We start from the raw sequence: 25,749 nt of genomic DNA, 5'->3' as shown, positions 1-25,749 counted from the left end.
ACTGAAAGCCTTCTAAGCGTATCAGGACAAGCTGAGGGAGCTGGGGTTGTTTAGCCTGAAGAAAAGAAGGCTCCAGGGAGACCTTAGAGCACCTTCTATTACCTGAAGGGGCTCCAAGAGAGCTTAGGACAAGGGCATAGAGTTATAGGGCAAGGGGCAATGAATTCAAACAGAAAAAGCTGGGATTTGGATTAGATATTAGGAAGAAATTCCTTACTGTGAGGATGGTGAGACAGTGATACAGTCTGCCCAGACAACCTGTGGTTGTCCCATCCCTGGCAGTGTTCAAGGCCAGGCTGGATGGGGCTCTGAGTCAACTGGTCCAGTGGAAGGTGTTCCTGCCCATGGCAGGGAGGTTGGAACTAGATCTTTAAGGCCCCCTCCTACCCAAACCATTCAATGATTCTGTGAATAATTTTCATTGGGAAACCTCAGAAAAAAAAAACTCTGGATTCTTGAAATTGCTAGTCTGTTGAACCTGTTAAAGAACTGGGCTCACAAGGCACTGCACCACAATTGCTATTGTTCTCTGAAGTGTTACAAGCAGCTCCAGCCTGACAGTACTCTCCCTCCAGGAGTGCCCAGACCTTTCTGTGCTTGAGACTGATGTGTTTTGAAAACATTGTTCCGCACAGTGCACCTCATACTTGTCAGGGCTGTTTAAAGATCTTGCCCAATAAGCTGTAATTCATCTGCTAACTGCTGGCAAAGCTGGGAACTTGTAATAGCAAGTCCTGTGCAGTCACCCTGTACCATGCTAGTCTCAGAGTCACAGGCTGATGAACGATTCCTGGGAAGCTGATCAGCACCTGGCAAATTCAGACCCTCTGAGAAAAAACGCTTAGTGCTCTGTAATGCCACCACAGCAAAAGGACTGCAGCTACTTATTCACACTTAGCTTGGCAGTAAATATCGGTGCTCTGGTTTCAGAATATGTATTTCCCAGTCCCTGTTCTTCACCTCTCCCTGCTCCCTGCTGCATGACCCTTGCCACTTTGGTGTGACTTGTCCCGTCTCTCCTCGCTCACACTTGTCAAGTATTTCTCTTCAATCTCTCCACCCCAGCCTCTGTTCTTTTCCCTATGTATCACTAGCCTCATATCTTACCGAGAGAAAAAATGCAAACACTAATGAAAGCTGAAGCTGCTCTTTCAGTGTGAACTGCTGTGTATCTGCAGATCGGTTGTCACCAGACATTTTTGTTGTGTTTGTCTTAGGGGGGTTTACTGTATTTTATTTTATTTCATTTCATTTAATTTCATTTTGTTTAATTTCATTTCAATAACTGATTAAATTTTCAGAAAGGTCTTTTTCTGAAAAGAGAGGGCCTTCTGAAATCTGCAGCTAGGTCACAGCTATTTGGTGTTCAAAACAGTTTCCACTCATTTAGCCACAGCTCATCTGCCTCTATCAATTTTATCTCCCAAAATTTTTGCAGTAGATTCAAACACAGAATGTGTTTTATATTGTACTACAGTTGGAAAAACACTTTAAAAATGAATTTTCAGGCTAGTTACTGATATCCCTGTAAATCTGCCAGCAGTCATTCACTTTTGAGCCTATCAGAGCCCTTCTAGTGAAGCAGAAGTGTGTCTTACATGGTCGAAGGACTGAGTTATGTCTGTGTTCAGGGGTTCAGAGTAGTTGAGGATATACAAGATGTTTTAAGCTGTGTGTCTCTGCGTGCATGGCAGCATCTCTGCCCCTTATACAAAAACCTGCAAGGTGCTAATTGCTTCCCTGGGGATTGCACAACATTTAACATATTCTCTGTGTGATGTTCCCCTCTTCCCTCACACCAATAATTGCTGCTTTCCCTGTCAGGAGAGAAACTTAAGAAAGTTAAATTCAACGTGTTTTTGTTCATTTTGGGAAGTTTTACCATTTTCTGCTCTATGTGACTAAGTTACTACTTTCCTTCTCCCCTCACCCCACTGGTCACATGAGACAGCAGCAAAGCCATGGTGCTCCATGGGGAAAGAACATCCCAAAGAGGCTCCAGCATTATTCCATGAAGCCTTTGAAGTGAGGACAACAGGATCTGGACACTGTAAAAGAATAACCCTTTCTGCTGTCATCACAAGGACCCACTTTTTATTAGTTGTGACTCTTCCTCCCAGGGTGTGCTTGGGGACTGGCAACCTGTTGCCATGAGCTCCCAGCTCCCAGCACGATGAAGTCACTTTCACAGCTACCTCCCTGACCCTCCCTAGGAAATAATACAATACATGGTTCCTTATTGCATGTATAAGGCACACAACAGGGGCTGCTGCATGGATGAATGGAAAGAGGACAGCCCTGATACCTTTTTCCATGTTCCATCAGTGCTGATGTGGCTCTATACTTGGCCAGGCAGCTGTAAAGCAGCACAGATTTGTTAAAGCAGCCCCTTTCATTTTTGCTGTCCCACACACCCCATGAAAAGTTGTGGTGCTCTATCTGCCCACCTGGCAGTGAGGTATCTCTGCAGATTGGCTGGCTTTGAATTCCACCCATCCCTGGCCAACAGCAGCAACAGAGTCCATTTGCAGAGAGACCATTAGGTAAACCCTGCTTCAAGGAACAGGGCTCCTTCCCTTTTTTTTAAAATTAAACAAACTTGAGTTTTTCAATAAAGAAGGATGTAAAATAATCTCTGACAACAGAGCACATAGGACAGCAAAAAGAGATGGAGCTGCTGGCTAAGTTCTTCTATTTATTTAACCATGGTATCTCCTGTCATAAGTCACTTTCTTTTTTTCCCAAGACCTTGGCAGCAGATCAATGTTGGCATCAAGACCTAGTATCCCAGAAATCCCCAGAATTGACATGTCCAGAGGGGCATATGGTGCTAACTATTCCTGTTCTGCTGACTAATAAAGATAGTCCAGGATGATCTCCACAATTTCTGCAAGACACTGAGGTCTGGCTATGGCCACTCCAACAGTTTGAGCAATTTGCTATGGAAATTCCCTTGTACACAGCCATTCATCACATGGATGTAGTTGGCTCCTGGAGTTCTCATTGCAGTAGTATTTTTTGCCCTTCTCTGCCAAAGGTTGCCAGGCTGTTTTCATGAGAATCCACTCCATTTTTGTGCTTTTGTGTTCCCAGGGAGATCAATGCATGTTGTTTAATTATCATTTAAGCTAAAGGAGTGCCAAAGGAAACATTGGAGGAATCAGAGATTGTGGTGTGTTTATGCTTTTTTTTGTTTGGTTTTTTTGCACAGGAAGCTGAGGGATTGAATAAAGTACTATAGAATGTGAGTTTAAGGTTAAATTTAGTCTCTCACACATTTTAAAAGGGGATATCAAATCCAATGTGAATTGTGGATTTAAATTTACCCTGGCTTGATCCTGTGCTGATCACAAGGCTTGTCAAACACTCTGAGGGGCAAAACCTTTTTGCTGGAGGTTTTCAGACTCCAGTCCAGGATAAGGTCTGGGATGGAGGATGGCACCTTATTTAGCTGCTCACCATAAAACACAGTTATTGGACTGCAGCCTGCAGCCCTGTCAGTTCTTCTGCAGAAAATTCACTTATATACAAGGCATGCCCTTGAACAAGTATGAAAAGATTTAGACCCTCTTCAGAGGCTACTGGCAGAGTGGGGTTCACTTTGTTCATCACCTTGAGGGGTTATTGTTAGCACTGCAGCACTTCTCAGATAAAAGAGAAGAGCAGAAGAAAACAAATAATTAAAAAATAAAATACGGGAAAAGGCAGATTGCTTCCAACCAGTCACACAGACATTACTTGCCAGAGCATAGGAAGGGTGGAACAATTTATAGCACCAGTCAGGGAATACAGACATTTGGACTGAGCTTAAAGAGCTATTCAGGGACCTGCTGTTTGGTCCTTCCAGCCCAGTGAGTGGCACTGCTGCTAGCATACTTCAGGAAGACCTCGTTCAGCCTGAATTACTGTTTCAGCCCTAGAAGAGCTCCTTCCAGATTTCTTGGCAAAGACCTGGAGCAGAATAAGCTGCAGCTCTCAGGATGAAGCTGTTCTGTGAATATATGGGAGGCAGAGATGCTATTGCTTCCTGCTTTGCTTTTATTTTTCTGAAGGGAATTGCCACTCGTGTTTTTTTCTCTATAGCAGCAAGCATCTACGAGATACCAAATTCCTCTTAGTTGCACATGCATCTGTACTTAAGAGTTTTGATACCTTTTTAATTATTTTTCAGCTTCCCTATTATAGCAGCTGATTTCTTCTCTCCCAATGCACATTTACACTCCATTTCACAGATATTTAATTAGAGCACTATCTTTCTATGAAGTTTCTTCTCTCAAGTCGTATACACCTTTTAGCCTTGTTATTCATAAATTGAAAATTATTGTTGCACTTGCCTCTTCTCTTGCATCATCCTCACACTTACATCAGGGCAACAATTCCTTCTCTCCCCAGCTCCTGGGATACCTTCTTTTGAATTCTGGCTTTCTGGTGTCCCTGTTCTCTAGGCATAGATGCCTGCCCATGCAAGACAAAGGCACTGCAGTGGTTCAGCCTTTACCTCTCCTGTTCTTCTGTGACCAAGGAACCTCTTCTCTGTTGATTCAACCCCATCCTTCCTCTTGCTGTTTAGTTCTCAGATACTCCCTCATCCCTAAAAATACAGCTAGAATTCAGTCATACATTCTTGGCCATTGAGCAATGGCCAAGGTCAAAGCTGGAAGGGGCAGAGAATATTGCTCAGGACACAAAATTATAGAATTCTAATAATAGAATTATAGAATCAAGTTAAAAAGATCTCTAAGATCATGAAGCCCAACCATGCAAAGTCCTGCAAGTTGAACTAAAATAAAGACCACCACGATATTCATCACTAAACCATGTCCTCAAGTGCCATATATACATATTTTTGAACACTTTCAGTCAGGAGTGTCAGTGTTACCCAGAGCAGAACAGGGCAGTGTTTTTAACTTGATCTGAAAACCTCATAGCAAGCAGCAAACTCTGGTTTATTAACTGTAGCTGAAGGGCTGCAAAGGGAACTGAAAACCAAGTCAGCTCTTTGGAGTTTGAGATTCATCCAAGAAGAGTCTACACCCTTCCAGAAGAAAGTTCACTAGCTGAAAGAGATTTGGAGGTGGTGGGATGGAGAAAGAGCTATCTTCACTGGCAGGCTCCTGCTGGGAATACTGGTTTTCCTCCTTGCTTTCAAACCATTACTTTGCTGCTGTGTTGATGTGGCTCTGTAAGTCTCCTTGCACACATGGCTGAACATCAGTTGTGTTATCAGCTCTTTTCTGTATTGCTGTGCACTGCAGTCCCTGAGTCAAAATGTATTCCTGCTCTTGCCTTTGAAGTACATACCTTTGCTTACCTCCAGTGTCTCTGCATTTCCAAAGATCAGTGTATAATTATGCCATTCTGAATAACCCCAGGACAATGAAGTTAAAGCTCCAGCTATTATAGGAAAGTTCCCGCTCTGTGTAACACGTGCAGTGGTTAAAACCTCTGTATTTCATCTCAGGGGAAACACTTAACCTCCAATGCCTGCATTATATTCAGTAAGCTCAGAGAAAAACACTGATTTCTGCTATGTTGGCACAACATCCATCTCTTTTCTACGTTTTTTTGATACTCATGAAACAAAAGACTCAATATTCAAGGTTTGATAAGTAGAATATCTTGGAAATACTCCTTGCAACAAGTTGGCATTCTATGTTCTGTAGGTCATATCTGCTGTAGCAGATCCCTAAACCTAGATTTGGGATATCAGCAATATTCTTTCACTGTGGTGATGTTTCAAAAGTACTGTACTTCTGCCGCTCTCCTCACTGAAGTGAATAAAAGCAATGTTAGGACAACACTTTGCTTTAAAAATTGTGTCTTACCCAGCAGCAGTGAACAGCTGGATACTCTCCAATGCGATGTAAAGAGGTATTTGGTGAAGCAAGGCTAGTGTTTCTAACTTAAAACTGTTTCCAGCTTCCTAATTCTCCCTTTTTCCTGTAGGTTCACAACAGAAACCTGCTGTCCCTTGACTTTGATCGTGTGACAAGGACTGAGAAAATCTATGATGACCACCGCAAGTTCACACTCCGCATCCTCTACGACCAGGCAGGGAGGCCCAGTCTCTGGTCACCCAGCAGCAGACTGAACGGTGTCAATGTCACCTATTCCCCAGGAGGACACATTGCAGGGATTCAGAGGGGCACAATGTCAGAAAGGATGGAGTACGATCAGTCTGGCAGAATTACATCCAGAATCTTTGCTGATGGTAAATCATGGAGCTACACCTACTTGGAGAAGGTAAGAATGCTCTTACCACTCAGAGATGGTGCATTTGAGGCACATGGGCTTTATGCCTTTAACATCAGTACAGCTGCACTCCTTCACCTCAGGTAATTGCTGGTCCTTATGGCCCAGTCCTCTTTTTCTGTCCCACTAAGGTGCACATAGTGGCTTTGGTACCAGACCACCACACAGCTGTTGAAAGTTGTCTGAGATGCTTTTTTCCCACTTCATGCTGAGAGCATGTGAACTGTGAAGCTTTGACATGTGATTTTTTTAAGCACCATCTTGCTTTATTGAATTGACTGCAATATAAAATATGCTCAGATAAAGTCAGCAGAGTGAACTGTAGGAATTTCCATTAGGATTTTCTATGTGAAAAAAACCTATACAATCTGACATCCTTCCTTCTTCAAGTGGCCCATTTCTACTTACAAAAATACATGTAATTAATAAGTGAGGCATTAATTCAGCCAGACTGTTGTAGCACACTTGACAATGTTTCCCAAAGCCTGCACTTTGTGGGTTAGCATGAAACTTATATTTTCTGGGTATTACCATTCAGCGTTACACTGCCCCGTGACCCACAGATCCATATACTATATACCTGGGACTGGTATTTTTTATTCATGGTTTTTAAATAGTGCCTATCCCTAAAACAGTTTAAGGAAACTGTAGCTGTTCCATATCTTTTAAAAAGAAAAAAGTATTGACTTATTCGTTCTATCATACAATCTATGTGGATTCTTTGTTATATGCAAAAAAAAAATTTAAAAAAATCCCAGAACAAATAAGCATGCAGGCAGAAGTTTGGAGGAAGAGGATAGTAGAGGATGGGTTGACACAATGAATTAATTCATCATTGGAAGGTGTTGGGTAATCCTTTTTCAAACATTGTTCAAGTAGCTCTACCAGTTTTATTTAGTTAGCTTTCAAGGGCTATTGGCACAGGGAATTTGGTAAGACAACTTACAGGGTAGTGATTTGAAAAACTGAGCATTCTGAACTTGGACCTTCCTCACTTCATTAATTGCTTCTTCCACTGACCCACTCCTGTTTGAGGATACTTGATGTGCCAAGTGCAGCTCCTTATCTCTCACTGTTGAATTCTGTGGGTGCAAAGATTTGTCCTACTTGCCCTGCTCTTTGGATTGAGGAATCTTACTAGTTTTGTGAGAGTATAATTTTGCTCGAAAAACAGGGATATAATCTATCCTTTTCTTCCCATCCAGTCCATGGTGCTGCTCCTTCACAGCCAGAGACAGTACATCTTTGAGTTTGACAAGAATGACCGGTTGTCCTCGGTGACCATGCCCAATGTTGCCCGTCAGACTTTGGAAACCATTCGTTCCATTGGTTACTATAGGAACATCTACCGGCCACCTGAAGGCAATGCCTCAGTAATTCAGGACTTCACAGAGGATGAGCAGCTACTCCACACTTTATACTTGGGCACAGGGAGACGTGTCATCTACAAGTATGGGAAACTGTCCAAGTTAGCTGAGATGCTTTACGACACCACAAAGATCAGTTTCACATATGACGAAACTGCGGGCATGCTGAAGACCATAAACTTGCAGAATGAAGGGTTCACCTGCACAATCAGGTACAGACAGATAGGACCCCTCATTGACCGACAGATTTTCCGCTTCACTGAGGAAGGCATGGTGAATGCACGCTTTGACTATAACTATGACAACAGCTTCCGTGTGACAAGCATGCAAGCGGTCATCAACGAGACGCCTTTGCCTATTGATCTCTACAGGTATGATGATGTGTCAGGCAAAACTGAGCAATTTGGGAAATTTGGGGTCATTTACTATGATATCAACCAGATTATCACCACTGCTGTCATGACCCACACTAAACATTTTGATGCCTATGGCAGGATGAAGGAGGTCCAGTATGAGATATTCCGGTCTCTCATGTACTGGATGACTGTGCAGTATGACAACATGGGGAGAGTGGTTAAGAAAGAGCTGAAGGTTGGCCCTTACGCAAACACAACTCGTTACTCATACGAATATGATGCTGATGGCCAGTTGCAGACTGTGTCTATCAATGACAAACCTCTCTGGCGTTACAGCTATGATCTAAATGGAAACCTCCATCTGCTGAGTCCAGGGAATAGTGCCCGCCTTACACCACTCAGGTATGACCTCAGGGATAGGATTACTAGACTGGGGGATGTGCAGTACAAAATGGATGAAGATGGCTTCCTGAAGCAAAGGGGCAATGATATTTTTGAGTACAGTTCAGCTGGCCTGCTCATCAAAGCCTACAATAAAGTGAGTGGGTGGAGTGTGAAGTACCGCTATGATGGCCTAGGAAGGAGAGTCTCTAGCAAAACCAGCCATGGTCATCACTTACAGTTCTTCTACGCAGATCTGACCAACCCAACCAAGGTCACTCATTTGTACAACCACTCGAGCTCAGAGATCACCTCCCTGTACTATGACCTCCAAGGCCACCTCTTTGCAATGGAGCTCAGCAGCGGCGATGAATTCTACATAGCCTGTGATAACATTGGCACTCCTTTGGCTGTCTTCAGTGGGACTGGTTTAATGATCAAGCAGATACTGTACACAGCATATGGGGAGATCTATATGGACACTAATCCAAACTTCCAGATCATCATTGGCTACCATGGAGGACTGTATGACCCCCTCACAAAGCTTATCCACATGGGGCGGAGAGACTACGATGTGCTAGCGGGTCGCTGGACAAGTCCGGACCATGACATGTGGAAGCATCTGAGTAGCAATAACATAATGCCTTTCAACCTGTATATGTTCAAAAACAACAACCCCATTAGCAATTCTCAGGATATCAAATGTTACATGACAGGTAAGATATTTATATTAAGAAACATTTTCACAAGCTTGCCATCAGCAAATAGGTGTCATAGTGTAATGCCAGATGGAACTAAGCCCCACACCACAGCTGCTCAATCACTCCTCCCAGGTGGGATGGGGAACTGAAAAAGTGAGAAAACCCATAGACAGAGACTGAGATAAAGAGGGTTTAATAGGAAAAGCAGAAGCTGCTTGTGAAGGAAATGCAAAACTAGGAATTCATTCTCTACTTTCCATCAGCAGGCAGCCTTCCCCAGGAGAGCAGGGCTCAGTCCCACAAAAGAGTGGCTACGGAAGACAAACACTATCACTCCAAACATTCTCTCCTTCCTTCTTCCTCCCTGGCTTTACACAACACACTGTGGTCTGGGATACCCTTTGGGTCAGTCAGCTGTTCCAGCTGTGTCCCATCCCAACCTTGTACACCCCCAGCTCCCTCACTGGTGAGGTGGGCTGAGGAGCAGAAAAGGCCTTGGCTGTGTGTGAGCACTGCTCATACCATATGAGCACTGCTCATATATAGCAATACCATCCCTGTATTACCAATACTTTCCAGAACAAATCCAACACACGGCCCTGTACCAGCTATTGTAAAGAAATGTATCCTCGCCAAAACCAGTACAGTAGGTAATTCCTCTCTGTGCCCTGATCACCATGAGTTTTTCCATTCTTTAATTAATGGACATAAGTTTTAGTTTGCCAGTTGGACCCCCATGTACAGAGCATGTTTTAATTCATTAGCATAGATGGAGATTGTAATTCCCAAACCTGTTTCCTTTTCTCTTCTTAGGTGTTTTTTTTTTTTATTTTGCTTACAGTTTTTTGTCCCCTCAGATATCTGAGGTTTAGCTACCAATTAATGTCCTGATAACCTTTCTCTTTGTAGAGGGGCAGCTCTGTTTACACATTTTTGCCTAGAGATTTATTTTCAACTAAACAAATGGCATACAGATTTGTTTTAGCAGAATGACGAAGCAATTTAAACCTTTCATTACAGTCAGACATTTCAGAGTGTCTACGTGACTACTGCACTACTAGTTACGTAGTTAAAAGTTAATCTGCCTCACAGAATTAACAGTGTCTACAAAAAGTCAAGAAAAAAAGGTGCTTTAGACTTAAAGGACAGATTTTGGGGCACCTACCCCAAAGCTTGACACAATCTCTGAGCTGCTTCCCTGGAAACTTTGTGAAATCACTATAATAGGACCTCTGGAGTATTTTTACAGAAAATCCTTTTGTATGTTAAATGTCCTTCCTATATTCCTAGAATCATAGAATCATTTAGTTTGGAAAGGACTGCTAAGATTATAAAATCCAACTATTAACCCAGCACTACCACGTCCACCACTAAACCGTGCCCTGAAGTGCCTCAACTACATGTCTTTTAAATATTTTCTGGGTTGGTGTCTCCACCACTGCCCTGGGCAGCCTCTTCCAGTGCCTGACAACCCATTTTGTGAAGAAATTTTTTTCTGATATCCAGTCTGAGCCTTCCCTGGTGCAACTTGAGGTTGTTTTCTCTTGTCCTATTGCTTATTACCTGGGAGAAGAGACCAACCCCCACCTACAACCTTGTTTCAGGCACTGGTAGAGAGAAATAAGATCACCCCTGAGCTTCCTTTTCCTCAGGCTAAACACCCCCAGCTCCCTCAGCTGCTCCTGGTCAGACTTGTGCTCCAGACTCTTCCTCAGCTCTATTGCCCTTCTCTGGACGTGCTCCAAAACTTCAGTGTCCTTCTTGTACTGAGGGCCCCAGAACTGAACACAGCACTTGAGGTGTGTCCTCAGCAGTGCCCAGTACAGGGGGACAGTCACTGCCCTGGTCCTGCTGGCCACACCACTGCTGATACAGGCCAGGATGCCACTGGCCCTCTTGGCCATCTGATCACACTTGCTTGTTTGCTTCCATTCCCTGCCTATACTGAGATAGCAGCCCAAAGGACCTCACTAGCAAACTGTCCCTCTGCCACTGGTGTGCTGCCCCCAGGTTTATCTCCAGCCAGCTTTGTTTTATCCATTTCCCCCTCAAATCCAGTTTCATACTGTGTGCAACAATGAGAGGAGTTTGAGAAGACTTTTTTGGTGGGACTGTTTTCTAGACACTTCCCATTGAAAAGTCAGGTGCCACAATTACACATCAAATGTACATACTTCTTAAGGAGATAGAACTAATTTTTAAATGCTTCTGCTGCATCTATCACAACCTTCCAATATTCAACAATAATTGCATTCTCCTGAGTTACGAGATCTGCTTAATAGCAAATAAATGTAACAAAGTAGAAATCCTGGTTTTTCTATTCTGCTTGTTTTTCTAGCCATTAGGATTTGTGCTTTCATGTTCTTCTGCAATAATCATAAGGATTAGATCATGGGTTTTTTTTCATGAAAAGTTGTTTTCTCCAGAGCTGAGAAGATGATGCCACAAGGGAAGTGAAATATGTCAAAAGATGCAGGCTAAGATCCTGTATGTTTCTCTGACTCTGATAATTAAGGCTGGGAGGGAATACTAGATAATTTTTCCTATCAGAAAATTCATATTTGTCAAAACTGAATTTATTTGTGGGGGAGGGTTGAACTTGAGAGATTTCTCAGCAGAAGCATAAACAGCTCTCAAAATTGTCTAAATGATAAATTCCAAAATGTTCTTAAAGAAAAATTTGTTTTGGATTTTCAACCTTTTCAACTTAAGTGTAAACTAATGATTGAAAACTGGAAAAGAAAAATAAGGAGTCAAAACCAAAATGGAGTTTAATTCACAGGTTAGTTGGAAATTTTTGGTTTGAACTGGACTAGTTTTTGAACTGTTGCTTTGTGACACATTAAGAGATTTTTGTTTTCCTGCTCAGGGTAAGACAGGACAAAATATTTTTTCTAGCCCTGTGTTAGAACAGGTGCACAGCTTCCCACACAGCTCTGACAATAAAATCAAGGTTTCAAAACCTGATACACTAACATTTTATATGCAACAAATATTTTTTTCCATGGTCTCATAAGTTCTTTTTTTAGCTTTTCAAGAATACAGAGCCCAAATATATTTTTCAAGTTTCTCTTCCCCTAGTTCATGGAAGAAGCAGGCCATGCTATGGGATGCTGTGTAAGTGCTGTGACACGAGGCTGCTACCCCAGCACTTCTTCCTGCTCAGGCTTTCAGGCCCCTCATGGCCAGGAGCCATGATAAGGCTGTCCTTGTCATCACAACCAGATCTGCCCAGATCTGGACACAGGGAGCTGCTTTCTGTCCCTCCATTCCTACACTGGGACCTTCTTGTCCTTAGGGAAACTCAGTGCCCAGGGCATTGGTGACCAACACGTGCTTTGGTCCACAATGATGAGGTCTCTGAGCTTAAGGAAATTGAAGGTATGTGGAGGGGAAAGCAGAAGGAGCAGGTATTTATGTTTTGAGAGGTCCATTGTTAAACATGAATATTTTAGTGATTGTACACTTCATGGTGCAGAGCTTTGCTGCCAGCTTCAGCAATCTTGATGGATTGAACTGACATTTCCATTACATGTGTCTGCATTAAGCACTCTTTTTCTTTGCCCTCAAATGAATTTACTGTGAAATGTGTTGGCAGGGTTACTGTAGCTGAAAAAAACCTCTGTGATGTGAAATGTACTTTTCTGTCAAAAAAGTTGTCACTGCCTCCTGGCAAATTAGTATTTTCCCCTCTGTTTTCTCAGCTCCACACCTTCCTCCCATGGTTTCAGGTTGTTTGTTCTGGTGGTTTTTTTTTATTCTGGGTACTCAAACACCTCTTCCCAAAAAGATCAAACTCCTGTTTGCAAATGTTTTGGAAGTCAGTTTTCTGAGAAGTATTTAAAAAAGAAACTGTATTAGATATTTCCAGACATGTTACATATTTTTCAGCAGTTCAGCATCCATGCTTTGTATTCTTTTTAGCATTTTTGAAGTGCTTGGAAAATGATTCCTGCACCAGTGTTGACCTTCACTGTTTTACTTTGTTCTCCTGACCACCTGTTCCACAATACATACATCAAAGTTCTTCATATGAGATAAGAAGGATTTGGAAGCAGGCTTGCTTAGCACTAGGCAACAAAATAATCAAATGAGCCTTTTCATTTCTTTCATACCCCCTCAACCTCGCTGTTTCAAAGACGCTCCAAAAACAATCTGTACATTGAGTGAACAGAAGTGTTTTTATTACAGAAATCCTCCTTCTTCCACATGGATTGTCGCAAGGGCTTTTTGGACATCTGCCCAATCGCAACATTTTGGCCTGTAGGAAAACAAGCAACAGATAGTCTGTTTGTTTGGCTCCTGATTCTCCAGTCATCTGGAACAGTGTTATTTACCATTTGCATCCATAATTTCTTTTCCAACCAGTTCTTCTAAACATTCGTTTGTGCTCATGGGAATAGAGAAAAAAATATTCAAATATGCATATTTGATTATTTAATTTTTTTTCCATCTTCAGTTTGTTTCAGCAACGCTTATTGAGTTTAGCAAAATGAAAATCAAGTCTTTGCACTTCCAGATTGAAGCAGAGCAATCACAACAAAAATTCCAGTTACATCCAAACACTTAAGACTCCTGGGAGCTAATATCAGTTCAACTTTAGCTTCATACTTTTCTTTACCTTGCAATTGCTGTTGGGTGCCACATGCACACCTTATTGCTCAGGGACTGTAGCAGGTCTGTCCTCTGGACATAGGTGAAGGCAAACAAGGTGTACTCATCAAATGCTCTGAAGTTAATGGGAAAAGTGATCCTAATCCCAGGCAGATCTAGGAGTTACCCAACCTCATAATTTTTTTCCTCCAGCAGATTAACTTTCAGCTGCTACTACTACTAATAGCTGTGTAATCAAAAATCAAGGAAGACTTTGTAATCTACTGGCAAGCAGATGCAGGAATGGTGTTCCAAATGTCTGGTTTTCTATCACGTCCCCTTTAGTGCCAGTGGCCCCTCTTTTGTATAAGACTAAATTATCACTAGTCACCATCAGTTTTCTCACCATCCATGGACACTTTTTAAGGTGTTTGTAAAAAGTGCCCAAGCAAAATATCTGTCTGTGCACTTATTTTCACTATAATGTACCTTGCAGGTAGTATGAAAGCTGATTATAAATATCACTCTAAAAGATTATTTGACTTTACACTGGTTTAATACTCAAACTATAGCTTCTTATGAAACATTCCAGGAAATTCTGGACTGAAGTGGAAATCCATGGAAAGAGCAATGGAGATGTCCAGAGACTCTTCTGTGAGCACCTGCTGAATGCCTGAGCTGTCCATCCTGGATGTCCTGGTATTCTGGCACTTATCTCTAAATTTGGTCTTCAGCCTGCAGACCCTTTGAGAGTCTTCAGGGAGAGAAGTATTTTGGCTGAGGTGTTCCGAGCTGACTGTAGGACTGGATAACACTTCCCAGTTGGCTGGAGCATCTCAGCCTTCAAGTGTGTTGCTGTTGCTGCACTTCTGCAGACCTTCAAACAGTGCTTGATTTCTGCTGATGAGGGACAGACGTGAAGTTGGCTTTGATTTGGGCCATTTGCTCACTGCCAGCATTTCTGTTTCAGAGCTGGGAGTGTGCAGATCTTGGCTCTGTCTGGAGGTGGAAAGGCTAGATTTTGGCACAGGGTTCTTTCTAGGACCATTAAGATTTCTGCTCTTCACACAAAGCGAACACTCATCATTTTGTCCAGACTGCTACAGTGCCAGCCACTGGCACTGGGCCTTCTCCTGGACAATATCCTGCTTGAGAGATCAGATAATCTTATTTATGTTTCTCTTCCCTTCCAGATGTCAACAGTTGGCTGCTCACCTTTGGGTTTCAGCTGCACAATGTCATCCCCGGCTACCCCAAGCCAGACATGGATGCAATGGAGCCATCCTATGAGCTAATCCACACACAGATGAAAACCCAAGAATGGGACAATAGCAAGGTGATCCATGTAACTCCATACTGTATCTCATGGTCTTACCAGCAAACTATCCATTTGCAATGTTTGTTGAAAGAGCTCTACCAGCATGTTGTGAGATGAAAAGTGAGTCAGACCCCATTCCAGTAGTGAAATCTGACCAAATAATCACATATTAAGTTCCCTGCTGCTGTGGTGCTTCTTCCTATGATATTTTCCAGTGGTTGCTCAGTGAAATGGTGTGTTACTGTTTCGTTCTCCCACAAGAATCCCTATTATCACATATTACAGGCTAAATTTAAGGCCTTTGCACTCAGGATTTTTAGAAGTTAAAAAAAAGAGCAAATCTTGTTACAGAATAGGTTTATAAAGAATTTTTGTTGTTATTCTAGAAACTTGTTCATTCTAGTTTAAAATGTCTTAAGCAAGAAGTCACACTACTTCCATAAGAAACTTTTTTTCATTGCAGAGAGTCTGTCCAGAAAGAACTTTTTTATTATATTAAACTTATATCTTACCTGACCAGGTTTAATCCCATGTAACTGAGTCCTGCTTTTAAAAACAGGCTTGTTTCCCAAGTCATTTTGGTAAACGCTGGTGCAAAATTCAGTGATAAAATTAGCAAGAAAGAGGCTCTTGCAGCCCAGTGATTTCCCCATCTTCCTGTTGGGACTTACTCAGCTGAAAGATGGAGGCAGCACTGTTAAAGTTTAGAACACGGGGTCAGGATTTGAGAGCCCTGGGTTAACTCCCAGCCCTACTGGTTATCAATGTATGACCTTGAAAGTCATTTACCTCTCAGGATTCTCTTTCATTTCATAGCCTGATTGTATTCTGGGGTGGCTTTCATCTCCTTAGTCTGAATCTTCTTTAGTCTGAATTCCCACCTGCTGTTGCTCTGTGTTCAAACATTGCAAGAACAGTGAGACACCAACATGCTTGGGGAGATCGGGATGTGCTCTCAACATTTCTCCTAATAAAACAACAACAGTAGGCAATGGAATTGATTCCATCTGCCCTCCTAGCCTCTCTATCTATGGCTTCACTGAAATCTTGATGTCCTGCAGCAGATTCATGAGGTACACATCTTAAACTGGGAGATCACATTTCCTGAACCACAAAAGGCATCACTCAAAGGTACAAACAAATTATTGTAGATTGATAGTAGTCATGTGTCAGTCCATCATTGGTACTCAGTCTCATAGCCATGCTGAATACAAGTTAAAATGTACCAGCTTCAACTTCAACAAGAAACTTGTATGATGTGTCACTTAATAATATAAGGTGGGACTAAAAAAACTGCTTTTTGCTACCATGACTGGGTTGATTCTTGAAAACTATTACAGTGCAGTAACTCAGTTGTAGTTTGGAGATCAGACTCCATTTTTGTATCTTATTTCCTTGGATTAAACAATAAAATGCTAATAGAAGTTATTTCTCCAATGAGAGAAGCCTCAGGATTTTTCCTCCTCTCTGCTGGGACACAGTCTCCCTGGGCAAAGCTGTATACGAGTAGGCAAACAGGAAGGGCTCACCCAGAGACTGCAGAGAAGACCATCTCTGCATTGTTGTGTGCTGTATATAATAACTGTCACAGAACCAACACAGAAATTATTATTATTGGCAGTGTTACTATATTATTATCAGTAGTTCATTGTTTGTATTATAGTATAACTTTTCAACGTGTATTATAGTATCATTATTTGACTTATTGAATAGCCAAGTAACTTGAGTGACAGCTGGAGGTGAAGACTGACCCTTGCTCATACAGGCAGAGGAGCTGGTAATAAAATCAAGGAGGGTCGTCCCTTCCATCCACCCCTTTTAGGTGAATCTGCCTGAATGAGCAGTAAGAAGAAAATAAAATCTCCATGTTTCTCACAGGTTTTTAAAGCCAGAAGCTGCAGTGAGGCTGTGCAGGGACCTGCTCATTAAAAGAGGGCTGTAGACAGCTGTCATGCTTCCAGATGAATCCCTTTGCACTCAGATGTTGAAAGTGGAATTTAACCATTGCAGGCTGTTTCATATTCTTCCCCTGTGTTACGACAGCAACAAAACATGAGCATTTTTATCTCAGTCTCAGTTTTTATCTCAGATACAGTTGCAGTATCGTGCTGTGATAGCAAGTGGCTCTTAAATGCTGTAGAGCAGGATTCCCTTGCTTACTGTCACACCCAGCATATTGTAGGCACATATTTGCATGTACCAAATTCATTCACATATGAAACCTGAACAAATGATCCATTTTCTCCTATGCCTATCCATGCATCCAACACTGATGTTTCACATAAAGTTCTGTTCACTCCCAAGCCTTCCAGGCATCAATACATGCTCCTGTCCTCCTTCCCACTGGTCATCTCTACTTATTGATGAAGCATGTAGAAGAAAATAAAAACTTTTTAAAAATTCACATAGGAAATTACAAAATTAAACCAAGGTAAATGGAAGCACAGGAAACATTTTCAGTTAATAAGACTGATCAAACTGTAAAATGGTGTTGCAGAGCATACAAAGTAAGCTCTAGATCTTTTGTCATTTAAAAGTAGCCTGGACAAGGCATTGATCACTGAATGATGTACCACAACTTTCTCATCTCCATGTCTTCTGATCCATAGTTTCTCTGGATCACATACCAGATAGACAAAAGTATATTTGATCTACTCCACTGGCTTTGCTGATCAAAGCTATGGCCCAGCAGATTGAGTCTGTTCTTTTATCAGAGAGGAGCAACTAACAGGAACACAACAGCAAAGCAGCTAGCACCCGGAAATGTCTGCTTCATCTCTCTTCAGAGTGCATAACCAGAGGGCCCTAGCATCTCCTTCCAAAGCATTTTTGATACTCGCCTTGCAGGGCTGGAAAACAGGAGAGATAATTCTGACTTTGAGCATCCACCACCTCAAAAACAGCCTGCACATCATAAACCTTGTTCTAACCCCCTAAAGCTCTGAAGTGACATTTAAAATCCAATACTCAATTGTGCAGCACTCCCCCACCCCCCTCCCCACAACTGTGAGGCTGTCACTAAATTGTTGAACAAGTTCAGTGTTATTGGCCACTGGGGGACTCTGGGTGACCTCTGGCATATTGTGGAACTGCAGCACCTGAATCCAATTTCTCTTCTGTTTTTTTGTTGTTTTCTTTTTCTTCCCTTTTTGTCTTGTTGAGCTGTCAGGTAATTGTTGGAGCCAGAACAACTATATTTCCAGGGAGGGGTATTTTGGAGTCAATACTCGTATCATTATCTATATCCTGCTATACCTACCCTTCTCTTCATCCTATGGGCACTGTCTCCAGGAAGGGTCCAGTTTTCTGCACTGCCTGTTGCAGGCTTTGCTGGAAAAGTAGCTTTTGGCATCCCCTCAGCATTTTGGAGGCAAGGGCTGCTCTGGGATGCTCAGCCAGGAACTGAGCTATAGGGCTGTACTTTCTGGCAGAGCTTCTTCCAAGGACAATCTGTTTGAGGGACTGGCTCTGCCAGTGTTCATCATTCAGAGAAAGCATCCTGACATTGCAGGTGCTTTGGCTTGGGCTTAGACTGTCCTGCTGTCTGCACGTCTGTCCATCAGCCTCCAGTTACGTTTTTCAAGTGTAATGGTCGGTTTTCAGTAGATCTAACACAGAGAAAGGAGCTGAAGCCTCAAAGACATGAAGCTCTTGAGGCTTTATGAAAATAGATGAGAAGTCTGAAGAATGATAAGCAAGAGGAGGGAAATCCTCTTACTTCTCCACACATGAAATCTGCTTAATGAACTCAACCTTGTTATCCTCCTACAGTTGTGTACAGTAGCACGGTGGAGGGAGACCTGTCCTCTAAGCCCCTGAGCTAGTGCTCTTTTTTGGCTCATTCCCAGCCAGACAGCATCCAGAGCATTGGTCTTGCTGGCCCATTGCTCACCTCTGCTGCCCTGCACGTCACCTCTCAGCCACCCTGACAGCCTGCAGTGCAGCTATGCTTGTGGGCACCTCCAGACAGAGAATTGTCTCCAGGTGATGGCCATGTGGAATACAGGGAGGAGGCTGATGGCTGAGCATCACCTTTGTTAAGAGAGAGATACAGGGTAAATAAAAATTGCACTTATAAAAGAGAGGGACAGCAACTTTTTACACTGGCAAACAGGGATAGCTCAAGGGGGAACAGTTTTAAAGTAAAACAGTAGAGGTATAGATTAGATGTTAGGAAGAAATTCTGTACCCAGAGAGCAGTGAGGCACTGGCACAGGTTGCCCAGACAAGATCCATCCCTGCAATTGTTCAAGGCTAGGTTGGACAGGCTGGTGTAGTGGTGGGTATCCCTGGCCATGGTGGGGGCCTTAGAAGAAGATCATCTTTTAGGTCCCTTACAGACCAAGCCTTGCTGTGATAAATAGGAATTAGTTACAAATGAATCATATATCAAAGAAATTGTAACTTCCAAACCTTTTGGAAAAAGTATCTTTCTCTGTTGTAAGCCATATGGTGGTAAGAGAAACACCTATGTGTCTGTAATGGCACAAGGTTAGAAAGAAACTTGGAAACATGTTCGCGCATTTCACATCTTGGATCCTTGATGGGAAATTAAAGCTTTCAGTCTCACACTGGAAGGCGGCATTTAGAAACAGCAGATGATAGGATCTGGCGATGGTATTTCAAATCCTCAAGAGGTGCCAGCAAGATGCAAGAGGCTGTTCAGAGATCCCAGTAATGTGCTGCTCTCCTGAGCTTTGTGCAGTAGAGAACAAATGATGAAGGTCGTTCTCTTCTCTCCAAAGGGCTGTTACTAGATAAAGTGAAATGTCACCTAAGGACATCTGATTAAAAAAGACCATGAGGAAAAACAAACCCAGCATATATTTGTCACTCACATCAAGCAACAAATATTGAAATAAAATAGCAATGAATTCCCTTCTTTCTTCTGTGAAACTGGTTTATAGATGCCTTGGTTTACAGTGGCTAAAAGCAGCAGCAATTTTTAGAGAATAGCACTGCAGTTTTGGATGGAAATTTTTTGTTTCTTTTGCTTGCCAGTTCGTTGAAATGAGTTCTAAGATTAAACAGAAATGGTAATTTCAAAGTCAGGAGTACACTGCCTCTTTAAACTACATATAATCTGTTTGCCTTCACCCTCTTTATATTCACAGTACAGCATGCATGCTGGCTGTGCTCTGGTTTGCTTGTGTTTGTTGGTTGAGGTTTTTTTCCTGCTGGATGTGTTTACTTTTCCTTTTAACAGAATGTTGTTCCCAAATACACTCTTTTATCAAAGAAATGCACTCAAAAAGTCATTTCAAAGTCATCCTAGGATTGTTTTCAAGGTAACAGAGATGCATTTAGTTACTGAAATAGTTAATAGCTAATAGTTAAGTTTGAGATACCTGTTGTATTGAAAGGTATCCCTGCCTGTGGCAGAAGGTTCGGAACTAGATGATCTTTAAGGTTCCTTCCAGCCAAACCAGTCTGTGATTCTAAGTGATGGTGAATGTTCAGTGTTACAGCTTTGCACATCTCATGTCCTACTTCCCTATGTGGGGGAAAAAAAAAAAAAAAAAAAGTAGGGAGAGCCCAGAAGTACCCAGTCTTCAGTAGAAAACCCTATGGTTGTGCTTTTGTTCTTGATTAAGACACCTGAGGGTAGGTCTTTGCCTGTGAATTTTGATATATGGGTGTGTCCAGATCCACCGGTTTGTTGGGGCAACCTAATTTGGAGGCACTCATAGAGGATCTTTACCTTATAATTTGCTCATAATCAAAAACATACTGGAGTTCCTGCAGCTCATCAAGAATAAGGTGATGAAGATAAAATTTAAGGGGAACAGGGGCAATTTCTGTTAGTATATATTTGTCTGTGCCCAGTACTGCCCAAACTCCCCGAGCTCCTTTCTCTAAGGTGATAATCAGTAGATGGTGCAATTAATTCCAGGGACTCTTTATCACTTACCTGCAGGTAAACAAGGTGATATATATATATAGATGGTGAGACATAAGTGATCACAGGACATAGCAATGTAGCACAGAAGACCTGATCTGGATCCTTGAGTGAGCAGTGATTTGGTATGAGTGATGAGAGGCGCCTTTCCCCATCAGTAGTAAATGTTACTGAAGTGAGTTGGAAAGGCAGCATGACATACAAAATGGTAAAGGGACCACCCAGAGTCAACCCCTATGTGATACACCTGAGAAGAACTCTCCATTTAAACTTCTTTGAAGAGGAAATAGCTAATTACCAAGGCTGTGCAGTGTGCACTTGTTTAGAGCAGCTAAGTGTCTCATGAAGCCTAGAAGCGTAATTGTTCTATGTCCATCATCACTGACATCTACATTAATTACGTCCACTTTTTGCATAATTAGAGCACTTTGTGCAATTGGCAGAGAAGCTGGGCTCGGCTCCCTATCACTCTGTTAATTATATTGCACTCTAGGGGGTGTGCAAGATGCCCCACAGGCAGGATGAAGAAAACCAGAAAGGGCTTCTTTTTCTTCAGAAACTCATTCCTGGTCCACCTGCTATGCTGTCAATCAGAAAGGGTAAAGGAGAAGGAACACCAGCTTGCTCAGCACTTCGAACAAAAGTAATTTCTGGGAATTTTAATGTTCTACAAGCTAAAATGTACTCTTGAAACTGTGTTCCTCTATTCCCTTATACTTTTTCCCTTTTGTCAGTAAAAACTTCTGAGTGAGTTGCAATGCTCAATTTTTATTTATTTTTTTAATACTTTATTACTCTTCTCTGGAAATGGCCACCATGGAAAATGAGGGTTTATTTCACTTCTATCATCATGTTACAAGTCTTGTGTGAGAGGTCCACACTGAAATGCACACATCATCTGAATTGTCTTCTTGCACCCAGGATGTGAATCTCTAGTTCATGGACAGTTTAAGGCAATATCCTTCATGGGTGTTGAATTTCCTCAAAATAATTGGAATGGAGCAAACTTTGTAGCCTATTTTTAATCCTGGGTGTCATTACATTATTGAACTGAGCTGTTGGCAGTGTCAGGAGAGTTTTGTCATACAATTCTCTTGCTTTTGTGAAATGTGAGCAAATAATTGTTCGTGAACAGGAGTCTGTGAGAAGCCAGTGCTGCCATGAACTGATGGGAGCATTTCCAGAGCATTTTGCAGTAATGATGAGCTGCTGAGTTGCTGTGTACTTGCTCCATTATACACTAACAGTAAACGTTACTGTGTATTGTACTGGACTGCAAATGATCTGGGCTATTGTCTCTCAGCAGTTTTGCTTCAATATAAGCCAAAACTTGAGCATCAGGTGTGGTTGGTCTTAACTCAGGGAGCCTAGAAAATTGTAGAAGGTATGCAGGGAATAAGTTGTGGATTTAATGCCTTTCTTGGATTTTGAACAACCTGCTTTGGTCAGGCTGAAATGGAATAGATAGAGGTTATGGCTACTTTGGGGGTCATACAGGTCATGCAGGGCCTTTGAAGGCAGCACAAAGTGGAGTTAAAGTAGAAGAAACTTTCACAAATACTTCTACGTTTCACAGGAAATCTGAAAGCATTTGATAAAGCATCATGGCCACAAGATGAATTGTTTCTTACATGCAGAAGAGTGCTGAAGCACAACCTAGTTATGTGTCCAAACTCAACCCCCAAGCCACTGAGGCAAAACCATCTTTTTCTACCTCTGTATCCTTCAGTCTATGAGATTAAATACAGATCGGTTTACAGAAACAACAAGCATTAGGGGGGGACAATATGTCTCTTCCATGAAAAGGAATTAAAATTTTGGAAAAATGTGATAAGGGAAAAAAAATGTAATGAGCTCCTCAGTGTATGTTTCCAGTACGTTTTCCTGCTCTCCAGCATCCTAATAATGCCCTTGGGTCATCAGATTTCTCTTTCTAATATGTCATTCTCTTCTTTCTCTCCCTGTTCAGTCCATTTTGGGGGTCCAGTGTGAAGTGCAGAAGCAGCTGAAGGCCTTTGTCACCCTGGAGCGCTTTGAACAAATCTACAGCTCCAGCATTGCTGGGTGCCAGCACGTCAAGAAGAACAAGAACTTTGCTTCTGGAGGCTCCATCTTTGGCAAGGGTGTCAAGTTCGCCATGAAGGATGGGCGTGTGGCCACTGACATCATCAGCGTGGCCAACGAGGATGGGCGCAGGATCGCGGCCATCCTGAACAATGCCCACTACCTGGAGAACTTGCACTTCACCATCGATGGGGTGGACACACACTATTTCATTAAGCAGGGGCCGTCGGAGGGCGACCTCTCCATCCTGGGCCTCAGCGGCGGGCGGAGGACCCTGGAGAATGGCGTGAATGTGACAGTGTCCCAGATCAACACAGTGCTGGGTGGGAGGACTAGACGCTACACAGACATCCAGCTCCAGTACGGTGCACTGTGTCTAAACACGCGCTACGGGACCACCTTGGATGAGGAGAAGGCACGCGTCCTGGAGCTGGCCCGACAGCGTGCTGTTACCCAAGCTTGGTCCCGGGAACAGCAGAGACTGCGGGATGGGGAGGAGGGTATTCGGTCTTGGACAGAAGGGGAGAAGCAGCAAGTGCTAAACACGGGCCGGGTACAGGGCTACGATGGCTATTTTGTGATCTCGGTGGAGCAGTACCCTGAACTCTCAGACAGCGCCAACAACATCCACTTCATGAGACAGAGTGAAATGGGCAGAAGGTGACAGAGAGGGTCAATGCGGTGACTTCTTGCCAAAGACAGCTACTCTTTTGTGGCCACTTACCTGACTGTGTTGTACTCAATCCTTTTTCTAAACTGAACAAGGTGGGGGGGAGGACAATAGAAAAAGAAGGAATAATACGGTTGCACTGTAACTCATGCAACATACTTTTTTCCCACTTTAATTTGGCCTTTACGCATTTTTTGCAATGAACAGAAGGTATATGTTGCCATAGTGTGATCACAGTGAAATTTACTGTCTCTTGTGCTTTTTTTTTGTTTTTTTGTTTGTTTGGTTGGTTGGTTGGTTTGGTTTGGGTTTTTTGTTTTTTTCTTTTTCCCCCCTCTTTTTGAGGAATTTGAAGTGGGGAGTCATCAACGTATGTCCTTAGGTGTTAAGTGCAAAATGGGTGTCTGTGCTAACTTGTGTCATCCTAACCCTTTCTGATTTGGGGCAGCCTTCCACCTGGAACAGGGTGAGCCCATGGCGTGCCAGAGAGCTCTTCCCAGAAAGAAAGGAGATGGAAGACAACGCTGATTCTGATACTCTGAAAGTGACCGTCCGAATCATGTGCCTCAAAAGAGACTTACAAGTAGTTTTCACGTTTCACTTGGGACATAAAGTGTTTCTTTGGGGGCTCCTGCTGAGCAGAAGTAGATTATAGAGGCAAAGGAGCTGATTATATTACCTTGCAGGATGATCCTCTTCCTTCCTGAACTGGAATAAAAAAAGAGAAAAAAATCAGTCTTTTTTCATTATGAGACTAGGTACTTTTTGGGGTTTTTTGTGTGTGCGCAAATCCTGGTTTTAGTTAAATAACCTAGCAAAAACCAAGGAAAGGGACTCCTGCTCTATTGAGAAAAGTTAAAATAAATCCTCTCTCATACGTAGAGCTGTTCTATAGGTGGATTTAATGCACCCATGTTGTACATTTGCTAATGGCATAACTTCATTAAATGTATAGTGTTTCAGTACATGAGGCTACGTGTTTAACAGTCCACTGTGCTGTATCTGATAAAACCATTTAATTTTTAGGAAGCTGATTTGAATTTAAAAGTAGTTCTAGTATCCCAGTGACATACCACTGAAAATTAGAGCCAAACCCTGCTTTTCCTGATTCTTGAGCTTGTATTTATTGGCTGGGAAATGCAGTTTGGAGTAGCATGCTGGCAAGTCATTTATGACTATGGCAGATAAATGTCTCCTGGGGACTTTGGCAGCAGGGATTTTAAAATGTTTAATAAGTAGCAACAGCTTGTGTGTGGTGGGACAAGAAGGAGAATATTGAAATCAACCCTCTCACTGTTTCTTACACGAGCTCAAATTTAATGGAGAGCCCACTTGACTGTTAGCAGTGACGAGGGGGAGGTTGAATGGAAGTGCCCACTACAGAGAGGACCAAGTGCTTTAATAAGAAACTGCTGACAAAGTTACTCAGCATGCTAATGTAATTTTTATTCACATAACCTCTGTGCTCTGGTATTTGCAAGAGTCCTTGAAATTCAAGGGAGCAAGGAGATGAGCTCAGCATCCTCTTCCCCGCCTGAAACAGTCTTGTGCTGTTCCTGCAGGCAGAAGTGTTACCCCACCTCTCAATGGAGCTCTGCCTGGAGGTGGCCATCCTTGGTCCCAGATAGGTGTCCCTATCACACATACCTGCACGTGTCCTGACTCTAAGAGCTCTCTTGTGTCTGTCTGGGAACAGCTCTGATTTTTTAATTTTTTTTTTTAAATTTCCATCCACTTTGGCTTTTCCCAGCTCTGCAGAGAGATAACCCAAGACGTGCAAGTCCATACCAAGGCTGTTTCCTTACTCAGAGTCCTACAATGCACCTGTGTACTCAGAGGCAGCTCTTCTGCACTCATGCCACCACCACTGTCGTCCTCCAGCACAGACTGACACTCCTCTGCAGGACCTCACCCCCAGATACAGGAGGGGCGTGTGTTGTCCGTGCAGTCCTTGAGCAGTGAAATGTTGGCATCCCCGGTGCTCTCACGGTTTCTCCATAGATGCCGGCTGCCAGCTCCGTCTGCCTTGCCTGTCTGTTCCCTGTGCTTGCCAGGAGGAAGGTGATGTGATGGAAATTCCCCTAACAGACTGTTCCTGCTCCCTAATACCTTTGGCTGAATCCCTAATACCTTCGGCTGCGTGGCCAT

General features: G+C 42.7%; 1 protein-coding gene across 1 annotated transcript in view; it reads left to right on the top strand.

Annotated features, from left to right (window-relative positions):
* The window catches only part of TENM4 (teneurin transmembrane protein 4), a 341,874-nt gene extending 317,335 nt beyond the window's left edge, over positions 1 to 24,539 (top strand). The window contains exons 28-31 of the mRNA XM_062514903.1: positions 5,947 to 6,243; positions 7,458 to 9,072; positions 14,844 to 14,986; positions 22,837 to 24,539. Coding sequence (XP_062370887.1) covers positions 5,947 to 6,243; positions 7,458 to 9,072; positions 14,844 to 14,986; positions 22,837 to 23,595 — 2,814 coding nt within the window. The 3' untranslated portion in view covers positions 23,596 to 24,539. The remainder of the gene's footprint in view (positions 1 to 5,946; positions 6,244 to 7,457; positions 9,073 to 14,843; positions 14,987 to 22,836) is intronic.
* Positions 24,540 to 25,749: the final 1,210 nt, after the last annotated feature.

This window comes from Cinclus cinclus, chromosome 2 (assembly GCF_963662255.1).
Source record: "Cinclus cinclus chromosome 2, bCinCin1.1, whole genome shotgun sequence".
Taxonomy (NCBI): domain Eukaryota; kingdom Metazoa; phylum Chordata; class Aves; order Passeriformes; family Cinclidae; genus Cinclus; species Cinclus cinclus.
The sequence above is the reverse complement of the archived record's forward strand: the minus strand, read 5'-3'. Positions and strand labels throughout refer to the sequence as shown.